Raw genomic sequence first — 20806 nt, forward strand, 5'->3', positions numbered from 1 at the left:
ATACTCTACACCTCCAGAGAGAAATTTTCGATTCATCAGAACCTGCTCACTCGGACGAGTAAGCACGGTATTGTGCAGTGGGTTGTACCCCGTGCATATCGAGGAATCATGTTGCAACATGCCCATGATGAACCTTGTGCTGGACATAGAGGTGAAGAAGTTACCTATGAGACACTGAAGCAAGTGGCCTACTGGCCTCATATGCGGCAAGATGTGCAGTTATATACGAGAGGTTGCTTGACTTGTTGTCAATTTCAACCCTCTACACCACTTCACCGAGCACCGTTGAGAAAGATGGGTTTGGTCATGCCCTGGTCCGACATCCAGATTGACTGGATTGGCCCAGTGGTCCGTTCCTCCCGAGGTAATAAGTATATGTTGACTGTCACTTGTTTGTTTACAAAGTGGATTGAGTGCTTGCCTGCACCCAATTGTACGGCAGAGACTACCGCTACCTTGTTACTGAATCATGTGTTCAGTAGGTGGGGTTTGCCCATGAGAGTGGACTCAGACCAAGGATCACATTTCACTGCGGAGGTGATGCGACATATGTGGAAGATACTCGGAGTGAAAAGTAAATTGCACATAGCTTACCACCCTCAATCATCGGGACAAGTGGAAAGAGCAAATCGTACCATCATCACTATCCTGAAGAAGTACGTGTCTACCTCTGGTAAGAATTGGGACATGAAGTTACCTTTGGTTCTGATGGCTATTCGTGCCACGCCTCACCGTTCTACGGGGGTGACGCCTTTTGAAATGATGACAGGTAGAGAAATGATATTACCAATTCATTTGTTGTATAGAACTAATGATGTAAATCTTTCTAGTGCTACTACTGCTCATGAATATGTCACCCATTTACGTAAACATTTACAGGGTGCATTTTCTTTTGCCCAGAAAAATCTGGAAATTGCTGCTAAAGGTAGAAAAGCCTATTATGATCATAGGACTACCACAAAGGAATACCAAATTGGCGACAAGGTATTCTATTACAATTTTGGCAAAACCAAGGCCAAAGAAAGTAAATTTTTGCCAAGTTGGCATGGTCCATTCCCTATAGTGGAAAAAGCTTCACCTGTGGCCTATCAAATTCGCATCAAATCAAATTCTCCAGGTGCAGATGTCCTTAAATGGGTCCACATTAATCAACTGAGACCATGTCATCCCAGTAAATTTGCCCAGGATGAAACCATTGTTGTGATGAATGACATTAACCTAGCAACAGCCTAGGCTGTTCTCTCTCTTTTCTGTTTTTCAGATGGCGAAACGAGTTCTGCCGATGATGTTCCTGGTTGTCCTGCTGATTGGCGTTGGTACCAAAGTAATCGATCCTGGTCCGCAGTCCCGTGTTGTCCTTCAAGATTCTCCTGGTTTCTTCCTCTTCCCGTTCCAGATCCTGCTCCAGAACATCTTCTTTCGATGTTTCTCTTTTCCATTTGGACTCTACTCCTACTGAAACTGAATTGGAAATCCTGGATGTTTTCCGTGGACATTCCATCAACTTTACCCTTGAAGTGGAACAATATTTGATGACAAAACCTTCCCACACCATTGAACTGAAAGTTGATAATGATAAGCTTCATATCGAGGACTTTCATATTGGCTCCTCCAATGTACATGAAGTTGTTGATACCCGCAGTATTGATCTTTTTATCACTGTTGTTATTCCAATTTTTGCCATCCTGTGGGTTCTCTTATTTGGGTTCTCTGTTTTTGCACTCTATGAGACCATCCGGATTAGACGTCTTATTCAACAGAAACCATCACATACAGACTTAAGAATGCATGATTTCATTGCGGCTATGAAAGAGTAATTTTGCTAGCCGTATTTTTGATTATGATCTTTCTGTCTTAACTTTTGCTTTGGCATACCTTTTGTGCCTTGCTAAGTAGTTATGATTTTTGATTTTATCATATATTGCCATTATTCAGTGATTTTATTATCATTTATTTGGCTGGGTTTATATTTTGCCCTTGCCTTTATGATTATTATCCATTGATTATTGATATCTTTGATTTATTGCTGATTTATATGGTATTGCTTATGTTTATGCATTTTTATATCACCTTGGGTCTTGTCGATCCTTTCCTACTTAGTTAGGTTGAAGGTGAAATAGACTCCATTGAAGTTATTTCTCCTCCAAAAGGGGGGACTGTAGGGATATTTCCGTATTCACACCTGAGGTTAGGCCTCTATGATGTCATCAAGCCTGAACCATTGTTTCAAGAATCTCTCTCTCTGCAAGCAACTTTCAAGCATGAATTTTGCTAGAAGTAAGAAGTACACTGCTTTACAGTTTCTGCCTGATGCATTATGGGGATGTACCCGAATGTTGCTATTCAAGGGCATTCATCTGTGCTTTAATAATGGGACAGTGTGAATCTTGAAGAAATTATTCTGTTCTTATCTGTCTAACGGCCCTGGGTCTTCCAGCATATATGATACTTTATACAGAAAGGCTATTCATCAAGTTCTGTTTCTGGATTGGTCCGAGGAAGTCATCTGATGAGATTCAAGAAAAGAAAGGTGCTAATTAATTAATAATTAGTTAGTCTGTGATAAGGTCCGGGGAAGCTCAGATCTGCTCACAGATGTTCTAATTGTAAACTTTTTCTTTCAATAATTAGACCTGTAAGTTACCTCGTGTGATTCTCTGCCAAAGAGATAGACATTCGGACATTTAAAAACTGTTCTGAACTTAGCACAGATAAACGGAACTTATTGCTGATGATTTATAGCCTCATCAAGGATCTTCAACACGTGTAACTTTTACAACGGTATTCCTGACGTCTTCCAGCTGACAAAAAGTTTTCTCTTCCACCTAATCGTGCCGGAGAGGCTAATTAAGGGTGAGCATACGGAAATTACTTTTATTAGCTTGGGAATTAGATAGGAATCAATTATAAAGGTAAAGGGTTGAAAAGTTACCTGGGTGATAATATAATCATTTGCTAATCAGGGATTATTATTATAAGGAATAGTGTGTGTGTAACAAGAAGTTTTACTTAGTTGTCTAACCATTAGATTGTGACAATCATGTACTGAGTTTCATTTGTGTAATTAGATATTTTGAACAATACTTAGATTCTGCAGCTGGCTTGTGAATTATATTTTTCTATTTTCATAATAAAGATATTTCTCATTAGCCTGGGTTTGTGTCGTATAATTAGACCATGATATTTGAACTTGAATAAAAGGTTATGGTTTTCTCTAGACCACTTAACAGAGACGTAACGTGTTTATAATACTGCTAAGTGAACCATAAATCCTTCTACAGTCCGCATAAGCTGAAAACTTCACTTCCATGTTGCCACATTTAGTACCTTTGATGCTAGAATTATTGCGTATAGCGTGAAGAAACGGCTCAAGTGCAAGAGTGAAGAGGAGTGGAGATAGAGGGCAACCTTGTCTTGTGCCTCTAGATGGGTGGAATGAAGACGACAACACACCGTTTATCTGTATGTTAATAGTTGGAGCTGTGTATAGAATTTTAATCATGTTCATGAAGAGCTCATCAAATCCAAACCATTTCAAGGCCGCGAACAGATATTGCCATTCCACACGGTCAAATGCTTTTAGCCAGCACCAGTAGTGGAGTTTTGATGATATTTGCATGGTGAATTATATTAGCAAACATTCGAGAGTTGTCACTAGATAGGCGATTCAGCATGAAACCATTTTGTTCCATGCCTATAAATTTGGGGAGTACAGTCTGTAAGCGAGTAGCTATTATCTTCGCGTATATCTTTGCGTCAACATTGATGAGTGATAGTGGTCGATAGTTAGCGACATACAGAGGGTCTTTGCCTGGTTTAGGCAATACTATTATATTGGCCTCCGTAAATGAACCCTTTACTTGTCCTGTCTGTATAAAATAGTTATATAGGTTAAGAAGGTGCGGTGTCAGGAAATCCTGGAAAGTGGAGTAAAATTCAGACGCAAGGCCATCCGGGCTAGGTGCTTTTTTTTGGCCATTTTTTCAAAACCAATTCAATGTCTTCATTCCTAATAATCGAAGACAAGATATCATTATCTTCTCTTGTAAGGCTGGGATGAGGTAAAGCAGACAAGATAATGGAGGTGTCCGGAGAGGAGATTTCAGATGTATAAAGATCTTCATAAAATTTTTGAAATGTTTGAGATATTTTAGTAGGGCCTGTAGTAAGCTGACCATGTGAATGGTGGTTGAAGTGAATTGGGGTGGAGATGGAGGTGGGTATGGAGAGGGATATGATGTATTCCGGAAAGGCATTTAAGATCTGGTGTTAAATGATCATAATAATTACAAATCAAAGATCTTGATGCTTTTTTGGAGTGTGTTTCTGTTTCTCTCTATGCTTATTTTTCTCTCTATTTTGTTTACTTTAATTATTATTTTATTCTATCTTTAAATTATTTATTCATTACTTGTTGGAATATTTCATTTCTATCTCTATCTCTGTCTTTTTATTTTTCATACTGTTTCTTCAGGTACTTTAGTTAGATTGTGAGCCTTTGGGACAGTTAGGGAATTTCCAAGTACCTATCTTATTTATTTAGTTTTTATTTATTGTATCTTTAATGCATCATTTTTGTAAACCGCTTAGAAACCTCACGGTTATTAGCGGTATATAAGAATTAAATTAAATTAAAATTAAATTAGGTTCTACTATCGTTGATATGTTGAGTCTTTCCTCCTGAACTTTCAGATATCTTGCTAATGCACGTCCCGCTTTATTGTTAGCACATTAATAGTTTGTTTTCTGCATGAAAATTGCATTGCCTGCTCTCTGACTAAGCAAAAGATTATAATCAACCCTAGCTTGGTGCAATTTCTTCAACACCACCATGTCTGCTGGATTGGTTTGAAGACAAGTTTCTAAGTCTTTTATGGATTTTTCACAGTCTTTCATTTGTTGATTTAATTTCTTCGTTTTACAAGCTTGGTAGGATATGATCACCCCTCTAATGTAGGCTTTGAAAGCATCCCACAAGGTCAGCCAACTAGTATCTTCAATCATATTGAGTTCAAAGTATTTAGCAATTGCTATACGTATGGTCTCTACAAATGTGGGTTCCTGTAGCAATGCATTATTGAATCTCCATGTAGACCCTTTCTTAGTCAAGGCAGATCCATCAATGGTGAGTTCAATGGAAGCATGATCAGATATTGAAATTTCATTTATTGTAGCGCGTGATAAACTATTAATAAGATTATTACTCACCAGAAAAAAGTCTATTCTAGAGTATGAGTTATGTGGGGCAGAATAAAATGAGTAATGTTTATCATTACCATGCATGAGTCTCCAGGCATCCACTAATTTCAACTGAGTGATCAAATTATGTAAGCTTCTCCATGCATTTGAAGGTTTGTACTGGGCATTTGATTTTCTATCATTAATTGGATCTAACACTAGGTTAAAATCTCCCACTAAGATATGGGCTTGAACTTTATCTTCCAGTATAGTTGCCAATAGCCCATTGAAGAATTCCAGTTTATCTTGGTTAGGGGCATAAACATTAAGCAGTGACATCTCAATCTGATTAATCAGTAAATGGAGTTTAATCCACCGACCTTCGGTGCCAGTCGATTGGGTTATCAATTTGATGTTATCACAATTTCTGATAAGAATAGCAGTACCGTTTTTCTTTTGCTGGGCAGGCGAAGCAATCACCGGTAGTGACCACTTAGTTTTTAGTTTGGCTGATTCTAACATACTTAAATGAGTCAGGGGATTTTTTTGAGACATAGTCTAGAATCTTTTTTCGTTTGATAGGATTATTAAACCCCTTGACATTTAATGATAATATTTTCACCATTTAGCAATATTGGTAAGGTATGCACATGGTAGCGCTGACATTATAAGAACCCCTGCATGTACATCATAACACCAGAAAGTAACACATAAGGTCTACATAGTATAGAATAGCAGACAGATGTACCACAAGGCTGTTCCGTCTTAAAAAAGACATGGAACAGAAAACCCCTATGGGAAGAGAGTGCTTAAGGTTAGCATAGCAACAGCTCCGGCAATATGTCACAACAATTCTGTATATCATCAGAATCAGTAAACAATCAGTCAATCTAGATAAATGTATATTTCTGAAAAAACGAATTAAACAGCACCTCAATAGAATATTTATGCTGTAAAAGAATAGGAAAATACACGCTGCAGTGCTACAGAAAGAAAATCAGCATTTGGGTAAACATGCATTTAGTGACAATTGTCATAGTAGTACAGCAAACTAGAATATAAACCTGCAATGATGTCCTATCAGCCCCTTTAATAAGTTAGTATATAGTGAATTAAAGAATCGGACCAATTTGCAAGAAAGAAATACAAAAGCTAAATAAATAATAGTATCTGGTGGTAAATACTTAATAGTAAAACAGCGTAGATATGCGGGCACATTGCCACAATAATCTTAAACATTCTGATGGTCCCAATATTAAGTAATGGTGCCGCATTGTTAGAAAGTGCTCTACAAAAGCCCTGAATTCATAAATTAAAATATATGGATAACATGATGACCATTGAAGCGGGATGGAGAACAAATACAATGATTAATACCAGTTACTCAACCAATCATATTCAAATTAATCACTAATGGAGTAAGTCAAAATGATAAAAGCTAAACTTTATACTGTGCCCAGCGCTTTAAAATTAATCCAAGAATATGAGTTAATTATATGTGTATGAGCAGTGCTACAATCCATATAATGCTTAATTGATATTCTTGTGCTTAAATAAAAACAAGTTATGAAAATGAGTATATTGATAGGAACCGGGATACAGGCAAATGGCTGGTCAAGTCTCGGTAATACAACCATCAGTATCGAATAGCAAAAAATAAATAAAGCAATAGCCTGCGCAACAGAAATTTATACAATTCATATGCACGCACTGAAGAAAACAATTCATAAAAATAAAAGAGTCTGCAAAGAGTTAGATATAAAAATGTGAATAGTGACATTTCATTCCTAAAGAATCCATCATGAAAGAGAATTAATCTAATTGACCGGGACAGTAAATTGTTCAGGAAAAAGAAAATATAGGACCGCATATCCTAATTTCATGTACTGATATGGGGCTGCTTTATTTAATAAAGTATTCTGTGCAAGGTAGAAGAAAGAGTGGCATACCCAATGCTAACGGACAAATAAAATAAGTGCTGCAGCATGAAAAGTCAGACAGACAACACAAGCAATATAAACACTGTTGTATAGTTCATTGGAAACATCACACAACTGTTCCGATTTGAGTAACTGAAGAGCACCAACAAGAGATATAAGAAGAATGCTCGAACCAGGCCAGCAAGAAAGATATGTGTTACTAGTTCAAACATGTCGGTTTGCTGAACTGAGGCACCACGTGTAGTGAAGAATATGGCCGCCAGACTTTTCAATGGAACTGGAACACCAGGGAGCTACCGAAACAAGCCGAACTGCAGTGTTCACACCCTGTTGACACTTGTTGGTTGAAGCTCCTCCAAAAAATCCAACAGTAGCTTGGGATCTGTAAAATTTCTGGTTTGATTATTCAAGGTGACCCTCATTGTTGCTGGGTACAACATTCCAAATTGTGCTTTAAGCTCACATAGCTTGGGCCGATAGGTGAGTAGCTGTTTCCATTGTTGAGCTGCATTTTTGCTTAAGTCAGGAACAAATAATATAGTGTGAGTGTCCAGCTTGAGTGGCGCTTTAAACTTCACCTTCTGCATCACCTCTACCAATTGCGCATATCGAAGGAAGCAAACTATTATGGCCCTGGGATATCGTGTATTGGCAGGACAAAATGATGGAACTCTGTGCGTCCGTTCTAGCTCAAAATCTCTGGTGATTTGCAGATTCAGAAGATCAGGTATTAATTTTTCCATATATTTAACTGTATCTGCGCCTTCCTTCCCCTCCGGGACACCAAGTATTACATTACTTTACATTAGGGATTTCTATTCCGCCATTACCTTGCAGTTCAAGGCGGATTACAAAAGAATTATCCAAGATGTATTACAACAAGAACTTACAAAAAAAAAAAATAAAATTACGTCTCAATCGCAAATTAAGATCTTCAATATCTTTTTCGAGTTGAACCACTTTCTTATATTGTTTTTTAAGTGGCTCGATAGCGCATGTGAAGTATTTAGTTTAATTTCCACCTCATCTACACTGCTGGAAAGCTGGCCGAGTTCTTGCTTTAGTGCGGCTACATCATTCCTAATTTCAGTAGTGTCTTCTTTTGTTTCATTGACGGTATCCCTCATGGCCCGCACCTCTGTAATTAGAGTCTGGATAGCGTCGGGATCAGTTTTATCCTCCGCCAACTTCAACAGGGATGCAGGCTCAGGCTTGTGACGTTTGCCTAGCTTGGAAGCAGCCATAAGTTAGTATCAGTGCTTGCACAGGTTTGTAACCAAAATATACTTTTGTCCGTGGACAAAACACCGATGATTTATTGATTATTTGATTGAAGTGGCCGGAGCACTATTACTACGCCGCCATTCCTCAATGCGCCCTCTAGCGCCTCTAAACTCTGGCATATTAGTTGGACTGAGTTTTGTTTTATCCCAGACCTGTCATCTGTGAACATATACGCCACAGTGACCCCTGATAAAGGCATTCCTCAGACGCCAAAACACAGTGCTGTGTCAGGACCACAGCTTCTGCTTGGTTCTTTTTCTGAAATAAACAAGTTGGTTTTACATCGGTGATCTTCAGTGGAGTGTTCATTGTCCATTCCCACTTCCTTTTGTACTATTATTAAAGCTAAAAATGAGTTTGAGTGTAATGCACACTACCATCTGCAAATTAAGAAGGTCAGAAAGTAAACAAATTTTGCCCTCAATGAACAAGTTAGAAGACACTAAAACATGAAAAGAATTAATTTAAATTAAAAGTAAGTATACCTGTAGTTAATAGATTCAGAACCCCCTGAGCATATATGCAATCAAGAAATCAATACTGTAAGTGTGATTACCAATAAATAGTAGCACCGTAAGGACCATATGGGAGATCCTGGCAGGGTTTTCCAGGAACCCCCTTGTTCAGCATTCTCAAGGTAGCATAGAAAATGATGTGGGGAATAAATTTGTTCCCATTCTCGTGAGCTTGGTCCCTGTCCCCGCCCAAACAAAACCAGAGGTTACATCGGAAGGAGGGACTCGGCTGGAAGAAGGTCTCGGAGCACGCCTGCGATGTTGCATCTTTGTTGATGAAGCTTCTATGAGGCTGGTAAGCCCTTGGCAGAAGGCACAAAGGGGCTGACCCACAGAAGTGGCAGATTTTTTATTTGATTTAAACAGCGATCAGAAGTGAGGGAGGGAGGCTGCTAGACCCATGATAGGGGAAGGAAGGAGGGGGGCTGCTGGACTCGCGAGAGAGGGGCTGTTGGACCTGCGATCATGAGAGATTTTGTTCTACATTTTTTAACATCTGAATCATTTCTCCCCTATCCCTCCTTTCCTCTAAGGTATACATATTCAGGGCTTTCAGTCTTTCCTCATATGCCTTTTCTCACAAACCTCCTAACATTTTTGTCGCCCTCCTCTGGACTGCCTCATGCCTTTTTGTGTCCTCCTCCAGATACGGTCTCCAAAACTGAACACAATACTCCAAGTAGGGCCTCACCAATGACCTGTACAGGGGCATCAACACCTTCGTTCTTGTACTGGTTACGCCTCTCTTTATACAGCCTAGCATCCTTCTTGCAGTAGCCACCACCTTATCGCACTGTTTTTCGCCTTTAGATCTTCAGACACTATCACCCCAAGGTCCCTCTCCCCATTCCTGCATATCAGCCTCTCCCCTCCCAGCATATACGGCTCCTTCCGATTTGATCCCCAAATGCATTACTCTGCATTTCTTTGCATTGAATTTTAGTTGCCAGATATTAGACTATTCTTCTAACTTTTGTAGATCCTTTTTCATGTTTTCCACTCCCTTCTTGGGTCTACTCTGTTACAAATCTTGGTACCATCAGCAAAAAGACAAACCTTTCCTTCTAACCCTTTAGCAATGTTACTCACAAACATATTGAACAGGATCGGCCCCAGCACCGAGCCCTGAAGAACTCCACTACACATCTTTCCTTCCTCCGAGCAACTTTCATTAACCACCACCTTTTGGTGTCTGTCAACCAGTTTCTAATCCAGTTCACCATTATGGGTCCTAACTTCAGCCCTTCAAGTTTAGCCTCCAATGAGGAACCGTGTAAAAAGCTTTGCTGAAATCTAAGTAAATTATACCTAGCATATGTCCTCGATCCAGTTATCTGGTCACCCAATCAAAAAATTTAATCAGGTTCATTTGACACAATTTACCTTTAGTAAAGCCATGTTGCCTCGGATCCTGTAACCCATTAGAATCTAGGAAGTTCACTATTGTTTCTTACAGCAACACTTCCATTATTTTTCCAACAACCGAAGTGAGGCTTACCGGCCTGTAGTTTCCCGCTTCATCCCTGTGACTACTTTTGTGAATAGGGACCACATCCGCTCTTCTCCAGTCCCCAGGAACCACTCCCATCTCCAGAGATTTGTTGAACAAGAGTGCATGGGGGTATGTATGACTGTATGTGTGGGTTTGTGCGCTGGGCAAGTGGGTGTGTGTGACTCTTAGTGTTGTTATGGCTTTCCTTTTACTCTTTGGGTTTTAGGCAGTTCTTGGTTGTGAGTTAGAGGGGGCATTGGCTAGGACAGCCTCCTCCACTCCATACTATGATTTCTATTGCTGGCTTTTGATACCTATACCCGCTTTAATGTTATGGCACAGCTGAATGTAAAATCTTTAAACGTAGATGGAATCCACTCGCCTGTTAAAAGAACCAAGATTTTGGCATATCTCAAGTGGGAGCGTATTGATATAGCATTTTTACAGGAGACCCATTTGACTCCCCTTGAATATGCTAAGCTCAAGATGGGGCATGCTTCTTTCACAGCTCGTAAATGTGGTGTGGCCATTCTTGTGCATAAAAATATACCCTTTCATACCTATCAGCAAATTGCAGACTCTCAGGGTCGGTATATTATTTTAATAGGGGAGCTATGGGGTTACCCATTTGTACTCTCTAACATCTATGCCCCTAACATCTACTCTCATGGCTTCTTTTCCTCTCTGGTGGGTCTTTTGGCACCACTGGGTTCCAACTCTCTTATAGTAGGGGAGATTTTAATGTCATAGCTAACCCCACTAGGGATTGCAAACTGGCCAAATCACCGAAGGATCATTTCGCCAAAGGGGTAAATTTTCTAATGAAAGAACTCGGTCTCTTGGCATCTTCTGCATCTGACTGAGTATGATTTCTCCTTTTACTCGCACCCACACGCAGTTTACTCACGAATTGACTATCTTCTTATCTCGGAAGCGCTTTTTCCCAAACTGTTGGCAGCGCAGATTTTGGAGCCCTTGGTCTCTGATCATGCTCTCTTACGCTTATCCTTGCAATATAACCAAATCTCCAACCTATTGATAACTACCCCAGACTACAAGATGTTCAGAAAGGAAATAAAAACTATACTCTTCAAGAAATCCCTTAATAAAGCTTAATACCATGAAATACCCCTTCTTACCGTCCCTTCCCCAACCCCTGATCCTTCTTATCCCTCTCTTGAAAACGATCTCTGATCTAACTTTGTAACCCTTCTTCCATAACTCTTTTTGTAATCTGCTTTGAACCGAAAGGTAATGGCGGAATAGAAATCTATAATATAATGTAATATAGCTCCTCCTCTGCCGCCCTTATTTGGCGGATGTCTCCGCAACTCTACCGGGATGCTCGCTTCCGCACCTTCTTTCAACAGAAATGGGAGGACTACGTTCAGACTAACTCGGTCGAAGAAGTCGGCCCAGTCATATATTGGGAGGCCGCTAAAGCAGTAATGCGAGACCATATCCCTATTTATTCCATGGCGCAGCGGAAGAACCGTGATCAGAAACTCTTATCTCTCTCCAGCGAATTGCACGCACTGCACAGAACACACGTTGCAGGTATGGATGATGCTACCAGGCGCGCAATGGGCCTTTTAAAGACTCAAATTAATGATTTGTTGAATCAACATGCAAACTGCAGTATTTACTGTTACAAATATAAGTTGCATTGCTGGGGACACAAATCGGGACGCCTCTTAGCTAATCTGCTGCGACCACCCAAGGCCAGACACATCATCACTTCTATTAAGGACAAACGGGGCAGCTCCACACCGATCCTCAGGCTGCTACAAAACAATTTGTGCAGTTTTATACCGATCTTTATTCGGCGGCGCCAGATGATACTGGAGCCAGAGCGTTATTTCTCCGTGACCTTGCCATGCCACAACTGACTGACGCACAACAGGGTGTCCTTAATGGCACTATCATGGGTGGTGAGATTCAAGCAGCTATAAAGACCCTTAAACTAGCCAAAACTCCGGGCCCTGACGGGTTGGGCCCTAAATTTATAAGCTTTTAGATCCCGGGGCACTTTTGCCTTTACAAGCTTATTTTATGGGATTCCGCTTGGAGACCCTGCCCGGGGATACTCATAATCGGGTGCATATCATCATCTTACCGAAACCAGGCAGACTATTAAGACGCCATGGGGTCCTACCGTCCCATCTCTCTTTTGAGCCAAGATGTTAAGCTCCTGGCGAGTATCCTGGTCACCCATCTCAATTCTTTTCTACCAGTGCTCACTCATGAAGATCAAGTAGGCTTTGTAACGGTTAGGCATGCCTCTATGAACTTATTGAAGGTGCTGACAGTGTTACAATCTTCTCACGCTCCTGATGACCGGGCTTTGATTACGAGCCTGGACGTCGAAAAAGCTTTCGATATAGTGTCTTGGGCACACCTTTTTGAGGTTCTGGATTGTTTTGGTTTCCAGGGTGACTTTCTTGCCTGGGTGCGTGCCCTGTATTCCCATCCTAAGTTGCAACTGCTGGTGAATGGCGGAATCTCTGATCCCTTTCCTTTGAGTAGTCGCCAGGGATGACCTTTCTCCTCTCTTCTTTTTCCTTATCCTTGGAGCCCTTGGTGATCTGTATATGCTGTTATCCCGATCTGGAGGGTCTGCGGGTGGGCACCCACAAATTCCATATCAGCATGTTTGCTCATGATATGTTGCTTTATGTCAGGCATGCCGATTGGACCGTCCCAGCTCTTGGGTCCCTTATTAAGTTCTATGGTACTTTCTCTGGCCTTAGAATTAACTTCGACAAAGACGGATGCTCTGATTCTGGGTTCCTCCACCTCAGCCTCTTGGTGTGCACATCTAGGTATAGGCCTTACTCCTGGAAAACTTAAATATTTGGGCATCATGTTATATACTGACCCAAGTAAATTATATGCTGCAAACATTACTGCTACTCTTGGAAAAATTAAAACTCTTTGTCACAAATGGCGTTCCCTACCTCTCTCCCTAATGAATAGAGTCGCATTGGTCAAGATGGTCTTGTTCCCCGAGTTGTTATATCCCCTTCAGACCATCCCAGTATGGCTTACACACGCTGATGAACAGCTCAACAGGTTGGTTATTCAGGCATTTGTTTGGGGTGGTAGGGCTGCTCGCAATAGCTTTTTGAAGTTATCTCAGAGTAGGGAGCAGGGTGGTCTCGGTCTCCCAGATATTCGCGTTTACAATGCTGCGGCACTGTTTCGATGGATACATGAACACATGGTGTCCATGCAGCGATACTCCCCCCTGGCTCTTCTTGCAGAATGCTGTTTGCCCTACTCCTTTTCTTACTTTCTCCATAGGGGAGGGCAGGGCCCTGGGGGAGCTGGTACAGACTTCTTTTCTTATTTGCTACCCTTTCAAAAGGATTGGAGGTGGTGGCGCTTGCGGCAGGGTCGGTTGCCCACCACTTCCCCTTTCCCGTCCCTCATCCGTAATCCTGACTTCGCCCCTGGGTTGCACAGACTTGCAGGATTGTGGGGTCGGGTGGAGAGGGATGTCACTTTAGCATCGCCCTTGCTGGGGGAGGGCTTCTACCCATCCCTTACACAATTGAGAGAAGCTTGGGATTTACCTTCTGCCCATTCTTACACATACACTCAAATTCACCATTATTATCAGTTTGTAAACAGGGCTTAAGGGGACCGATGGAAATTGGGTATGAGATTCTTCTGTCTACCCCTGCCTCCTCCAATAGAATCTCCACGTGGTATGCAGCGGGTAGGATGTGTATGGGGGGAGGATTGTTTGACTTATCTGGCCCGGGAGTAGTCTACTGACTTGGGGTTAGGGGTCACAACCCATGATCTCCATCAGTTCCTCCAATCTCTTTATTTACGTAAAAGCAGTTTCCCTTCAGGAGACCCAATTTAAAATACTGCACAGAGCGTATCTCACCCACTCACAGGGGCATATCATGGGCCTCTGGGACAATAGTCTCTGTCTTAAGTGCAGGCTCCAGCGAGGTACATTTTTGCATTTCTTTATTGACTGTACTAAATTGCAATTCTGGACTCCGGTGCATACCTGCTTCATTGTGCTATGGCATGGAATGCTCCTGCTTTATTACTGGGGGATGTACAGAAGTGGATCCAACATGGCTTGGACCCACCCTCTTTGAAATCTGCTTTGCATGCCATCTTGCTGGAGAAAAAGCTTATATTACAATATTGGGCCTCTGAAGATACTCCCACTTACTCTATGTGGCTTGCTTTGATGAAGCAGGCCCGTTATGAACTGGACTCCTACTCCTCTCGACACCAGGATCATTGGAAGGTGTATTGTGGCCTGTGGGACATCTGCTTGACTCTCTGATGCTCTGCTCTTTTGTCCCGTTGTCTTTCCTGTCTGTACAGGGAGGCTGGGATTCCCCGATTCCCTTGCTTTTTACTTTGTAGCACCTGCTGTGTAGAGCTGTACCTTTCTGCCCGGGGCTCGGATGGAGTATGGAGTCTGTTTGTATGTGTGTGTGCATGTGAGTGTTTGTAGTGCACATGGGAGTTTGGATGGTCTGAATCACTTGGGGATTCTGTTAGAGTTTTGGATAATATGACAGAGATACCCGGGGTGCCTGTACTTTTATACTTCTTTTCGTTGGGCACTTTCTATTTCTAGAACCCTTTGGAGATTTTCCCTTTAGGGTTGCACTTGTTTTATTTTTATTTATTTTCTTTTCTACTGTATGGGGTGTATGTATTTTGTAAGTATAATCGCACTTCCTGTCTTTCCTGCACTTTTGTGCTGGTTTTGGTCATTGCTCATTGCTTTGTACTTTTGCTCAACTGTTTCCTCCTTATTGTACCTGGTTATCCTCTGCCTCAATAAACATGATATTACAAAAAAAAACCCCAAAAACCTTTGCCAATCTCGGTCCCTTCTCCAGGTTTTTCTTCCATGAACACAGAGCAGAAGTATTTGTATAGCATGTTTGCTATTTCCTCATCACTCTCCACATATCAGTTCCTAGCTTCTTTTAGTTTAGCAATTCCATTTTTCATCTTCCTCCTTTCACTGATTACATTACATTAGGGATTTCTATTCCGCCATTACCTTGCAGTTCAAGGCGGATTACAAAAGAATTATCCAAGATGTATTACAACAAGAACTTACAAAAAAAAAAAAAAAATTGGTCATTTTCAAAAAGAGTAAGAAATGGGTAAGGTTATTTGTTTGGGGTAGTTGGCTTTAGTGAGAGGTGGAGTTTGACACTTGCGGTATTATTTCTTTTTTCAGAGTTTTCTTGAAGAGTATGGTCTTTATTTCTTTTCTAAAAGTCTTGTAGTCGAAGGATGCCGTCAGTAGATTTGCAATTTGGTTGTCTAGTTTGGCTGTTTGAGTGGCCAGGAGGCCATCATATAGTTTTTTCCATTTGATCTCCTTAATTGAGGGGTATGAGCATGGGGTGTGAGTTTTCCTATGTCTGGTTGTGGTGTTGTGGATGAGGCAGTTATTCAGGTAGTTTGGACTGTCTCCGTATAAAGTCTTAAATAGTAGGCAGTAGAATTTAAATTGTATTCTTGCTGGGATCAGAAGCCAGTGCGATTGGAGATATGCTTCTGTAATGTGATCATATTTCTTTAATGAGTAGATGAGTCTTAGTGCTGTGTTTTGGATAGTTTGTAGTTGTTTTGGTTGTAGGGCATGGGAGGTAGAGGATATTACAGTAGTCAAGTAGGCCTAGTATTAAGGACTGAACTATGAGCTGGAATTGAGTTTTCTTGAAGAATTTCCAAACTTGTCTTAAGTTTCTCATGACTAAGAATGACTTTTGTATCGTTTTATTGATTTGCGGTTGCATGGTGCAGCATCTGTCGATAGTTATTCCTAGCAGTTTTAGGGTGGTTTGTATGGGGTAGTTGATTGCGTTGATTTCAATGTTGGTTATGGTTGGTATTTTGTTGTTTTCTAGGAGGATGAATTTCGTTTTATCTGGGTTCAATTTCAGTTTGTGATCTTTCATCCAGGTTGCTATTGATTTTAGTGTTTGGTATATTGTGTTTGTCATGGAGAGCTCAGGTTGATCGAAGGGTATGAGAATGGTAATGTCATCGGCTGTAGGAGGTTATGACTTGTTTGTCCAGTTGAGAGCTGAGGGAGGCTGTATAGAGATTGAAGAGAGTCGGGGATAGAGGGGATCCTTGGGGAACTCCGCAGGGGTTTGACCAAGGTTCAGATTTTTGTTTTTTATTCTATAGGTTCTTGATTTAAGTAATCCTTCAAACCATGTGTATACTTTATCTGTGATACCTATTGTATCCAGGATTTGTAGTAGAATGTTATGGTCCACCAAGTCGAATGCAGTGGTAAGGTCTAGTTGTATGAGCATCATTTTTTTTCCTGTGCTGAGATGTTGTCTGGCTGTGTCCAAGAGAGATCCTAGTAGTGTTTCCATGCTGAAGTTGTTTCTGAAGCCGGATTGTGTGGGATGGAGTATGTTATGATTTTCTAGGTAATTGGAGAGGAATTTGGCAATTAGTCCTTCTATTATTTTGACGTAGAGTGGAATAGAGGCAATGGGTCTATAGTTGGCTGTTTGGTCTATCGGTCCTTTTGGGACCGATACATCTGAAATATCTGAAAAATATATCTGATATATCTGAAAAAAAAATTTTCTCCCTTTTTGACATTTTTAGCCATTTACTCTTCCGCCTGTGCTTTCACCAGGCGTATCTCTCTCTTGGCTTCTTTCAGTTTCACCCGGTAGTCCTTTCTGTACTCTACTTCTTGGGGTTTTTTATATTTCAGGAACGCAAATTCTTTTGCCTTTATTTTCTCTGACACTAGTTTAGAGAACCATGTCGGTTTCCTTTTTCTCGTGTTTTTATTTATTTTCTTCACAAAGTTCTGTAGCCATTTTTACAGCTCCTTTCAGCTTAGACCTCTGTTTTTCCACTTCTCTTATGTCCTCCCATCCTAATAGCTCTTTCTTCAGGTACTCTCCCATTTTATTAAAATCTGTACATTTGAAATCTAGGACTTTTAGTATTATGGGGCGGAGTTTGGGAGGGGTTTGGCCCATGACTTAGCCTGTGTTTTGGATTTCGGCCCCTTAATGTGACTGAGTTTGACACCCCTGGTGTATAGAAAGGGTCACTCATGCTGAGACCTTTACAATTCTGAGCTTTGGAAGAGATGCTTTGTCCCTGTACTACCATATGATATTATCTACTTGCATGCCTGATTTAATCCTGTTTATTGACAGAGAACATAAAAGAGAAATTTCAAGATTGAGGCCATTAGTGTTTATGGTTTACTGAATTCAATATACCCTCTTTTCTAGTAAAATAGCAAGGCAGTACAAATCAAAATTAGAAAAAGAAAAGAATGCCATTTACATGGTACCACAGTATGCATTTCTATTAAAGAATGACACGGGGAAAAAATCTGTCCCCGGCCCACCGTCTCCTTTACCGCCCCGTCATTGCCATTCCCTTCATCGCCCTGTCACCGTCATCCCATTCACCACCCTGTCACCGTCACTGCTATCCCATTCACCGCCCTGTCACCATCCCTGCAGCATCCATACAAGCCTCAGCACTGCAATATTTAGCTTATTCCTTCCTTATAAATCAAAGTTTTGGCTGCTGAACTGGAGAAAGAGATGTTCAGCTGGCAGGGCTTTGTTTATAAATTTTTTTCAACACAACTAATATACTACTTTATCCTGAAGCAAAAAAAAAAAAAAAAGAAATAGAATTTTTTTTTCTATCTTTGTTGTCTGGTTTCTGCTTTCTTCATCTTCTCATTCAATTCCTTCCATCCACTGTCTCTCTTCTCTTTGCGTCTTCCATTTGCTCTGTTACTGTGCCTCTCCCTTTCTCCCCCCTTCCAATTTGGTCTGGCACCGTTCTTCCCTTTGCTCCCCCCCCATAGTCTGGCATCTCTGTCTTCTTCCCTGCCCGCATCTTCTCCCCACTCTCTCTTCCCCTTTTCCCTTCAGCGTCTTCTTCCACTCTGTCTTCCCCATGTCCTTTCAGCATCCTTGTCCTTCCAGCGTCCTTCTCCCCACTCTCTCTTCCCCATTTCCCTTCAGCGTCTTCTTCCACTCTGTCTTCCCCATGTCCTTTCAGCATCCTTGTCCTTCCAGCGTCCTTCTCCCCACTCTCTCTTCCCCATTTCCCTTCAGCGTCTTCTCCCCACTCTCTCTTCCCCATTTCCCTGCAGCATCTTCTCCCTGTTTTCTGTTGCCCATTTCCCTTCAGCATCTTCTCCCCACTTTCAGCGTCCTTCTCCCCTGTTTTCCCCATGTGCTTTCAGCGTCCTTCTCCCCACCCTGTCTTCCCCATGTCCTTTCTGCGTCCTTCTCTCCCCTGTCAAACTCATGTGCTTTCAGCGTCCTTCTCCCCCCTCTGTTTTCCCCATGTGCTTTCAGAGTCTTTCTCCCCATTCTGTCTTCCCCATGTCCTTTCAGCGTCCTTCTCCCCTCCCTCTGTCATCCTCTTGTGCTTTTAGCGTCCTTCTCCCCCCTCTGTCTTCCCCATATCCTTTCAGCGTCCTTCTCCCCATTCTGTCTTCCCCATGTGCTTTCAGCGTCCTTCTCCCCACTCTGCTTTACCCATTTCCCTTCAGCGTCTTTTCCTCTCCACCCCACATTTCCTCCTCCCTGCCCCTTACCTTCGTAGTGCTTTCACCCCCCCCCCAGACAACAGGACTGGTGCAACAAACCTCCCTGCTATTTACTTATGGCCGGCGATGTCTAAACTGCCTTCTTACAGCAGCCGGAGCGTTGTAGTTGCATATGGCTGCCATAAAGGTTGTCTCTGATACAACTTCCGGTTGCTTCAGAGATGACCTTTATGGCAGCCACACGCAGCTTCAACGCTCTGGCTACTGTAAGAAGACAATTTAGACTCGCGGCCACGAAGGTAAGAGGCAGGGAAAGAGAAATGGAGCTGTTTCAACTCGGCGGCAGCAGGAGGGAAGAGCGCAATAGGTGACTGAGCGCGTTCCCTCCCTTAACTGCAGGGACAAGGCCATTCACCGCTCCATGGTGCGGTGAATGGCCTTGTCCCTGTAGCCATGGTGGACACAGGTTTTTCCTCACCATTTTGGCGGGTTACCCGTGCCTAGCCACAGGTAACAGCCACCGTGTCATTCTCTAATTTCTATTTTACCTTATAGATCTTTTTTGATTTCTTCTGAAACATCTAAAAGGAAATGAAGGAGGAACCTTGTATGGCAAGTACAAACAGTCTTTTCTTTGCCAGTGAAGTCAAAATGTGACCCACCTAATACCATTGTTCAATTATATCAGTTATACACACCTATAGGCAAGTCCATCTTACTGTTAGACGAATCATCTGCTTGTGTCTGCCAAAAGAAAAAAACAAACACTTAGGTTAAGTGTAATAGTATTATAGAATATAAAGAGAGAAAGGCTGTAAGGGCTGAAGACTAAAAACAAAATGAAAATTTCAGAACACATCTTTCATACACATCTAGCAAAGCACTGACAAAACCAAGGGGGGAAGGGAGTAGAATCATTTCTTTGAAGAAAATACAACTACAATAAAGAGAAGTTACTTACCTGTAGCAAGCATTCTCCGAGGTCAATAGATTCAATATTCTCACATCATGCAATGGAGCCTTGTGTAGACACTGCCTAGTGTCCATAGCTTAAAAAGAGTTCTGGCAGTGCCCCAATGCAAATACACAGATGCCTTCTCGCCCACCATGTGAATACTGGTCCCTCAGTATAATGATAGAGCAGAAAAAGAAAACTCCTAGGGAAAGAGAGGGTATGTGAGAATACAAAGCCCCAGTCGACGTCGAGGCACAAAGCCCCAGTCAAGGTCGAGGCACAAAGCCCCAGTCGAGGTCGAGGCACGAAGCCCCAGTCGAGGTCGAGGCACGAAGCCCCAGTCGAGGTCGAGGCACGAAGCCCCAGTCGAGGTCGAGGCAAGAAAGCCCCAGTCGAGGTCGAGGCAAGAAAGCCCCAGTCGACGTCGAGGCACCAAGCCCCAGTATAATGATAGAGCAGAAAAAGAAAACTCCTAGGGAAAGAGAGAGGGTATGTGAGAATACAAAGCCCCAGTCGAGGTCGAGGCACAAAGCCCCAGTCGAGGTCGAGGCACAAAGCCCCAGTCGAGGTCGAGGCACAAAGCCCCAGTCGAGGTCGAAGCCCCAGTCGAGGTCGAGGCACCAAGCCCCAGACGACGTCGAGGCACCAAGCCCCAGACGACGTCGAGGCACCAAGCCCCAGGCGACGTCGAGGCACCAAGCCCCAGGCGACGTCGAGGCACCAAGCCCCAGGCGACGTCGAGGCACCAAGCCCCAGGCGACGTCGAGGCACCAAGCCCCAGGCGACGTCGAGGCACCAAGCCCCAGGCGACGTCGAGGCACCAAGCCCCAGGCGACGTCGAGGCACCAAGCCTCAGGCGACGTCGAGGCACCAAGC

The 20806-nt window shown here is 42.3% G+C and overlaps 1 protein-coding gene across 2 annotated transcripts in view; it reads right to left on the reverse strand.

Annotated features, from left to right (window-relative positions):
* The window catches only part of TNRC6B (trinucleotide repeat containing adaptor 6B), a 712161-nt gene that overhangs the window by 303640 nt on the left and 387715 nt on the right, over positions 1-20806 (reverse strand). For both annotated transcript variants that reach the window (XM_033929420.1, XM_033929419.1), the window contains one exon: positions 19674-19719. In XM_033929420.1, coding sequence (XP_033785311.1) covers positions 19674-19719 — 46 coding nt within the window. The remainder of the gene's footprint in view (positions 1-19673; positions 19720-20806) is intronic.

The sequence above is a fragment of the Geotrypetes seraphini genome, chromosome 2 (assembly GCF_902459505.1).
Source record: "Geotrypetes seraphini chromosome 2, aGeoSer1.1, whole genome shotgun sequence".
Taxonomy (NCBI): Eukaryota; Metazoa; Chordata; class Amphibia; order Gymnophiona; family Dermophiidae; genus Geotrypetes; species Geotrypetes seraphini.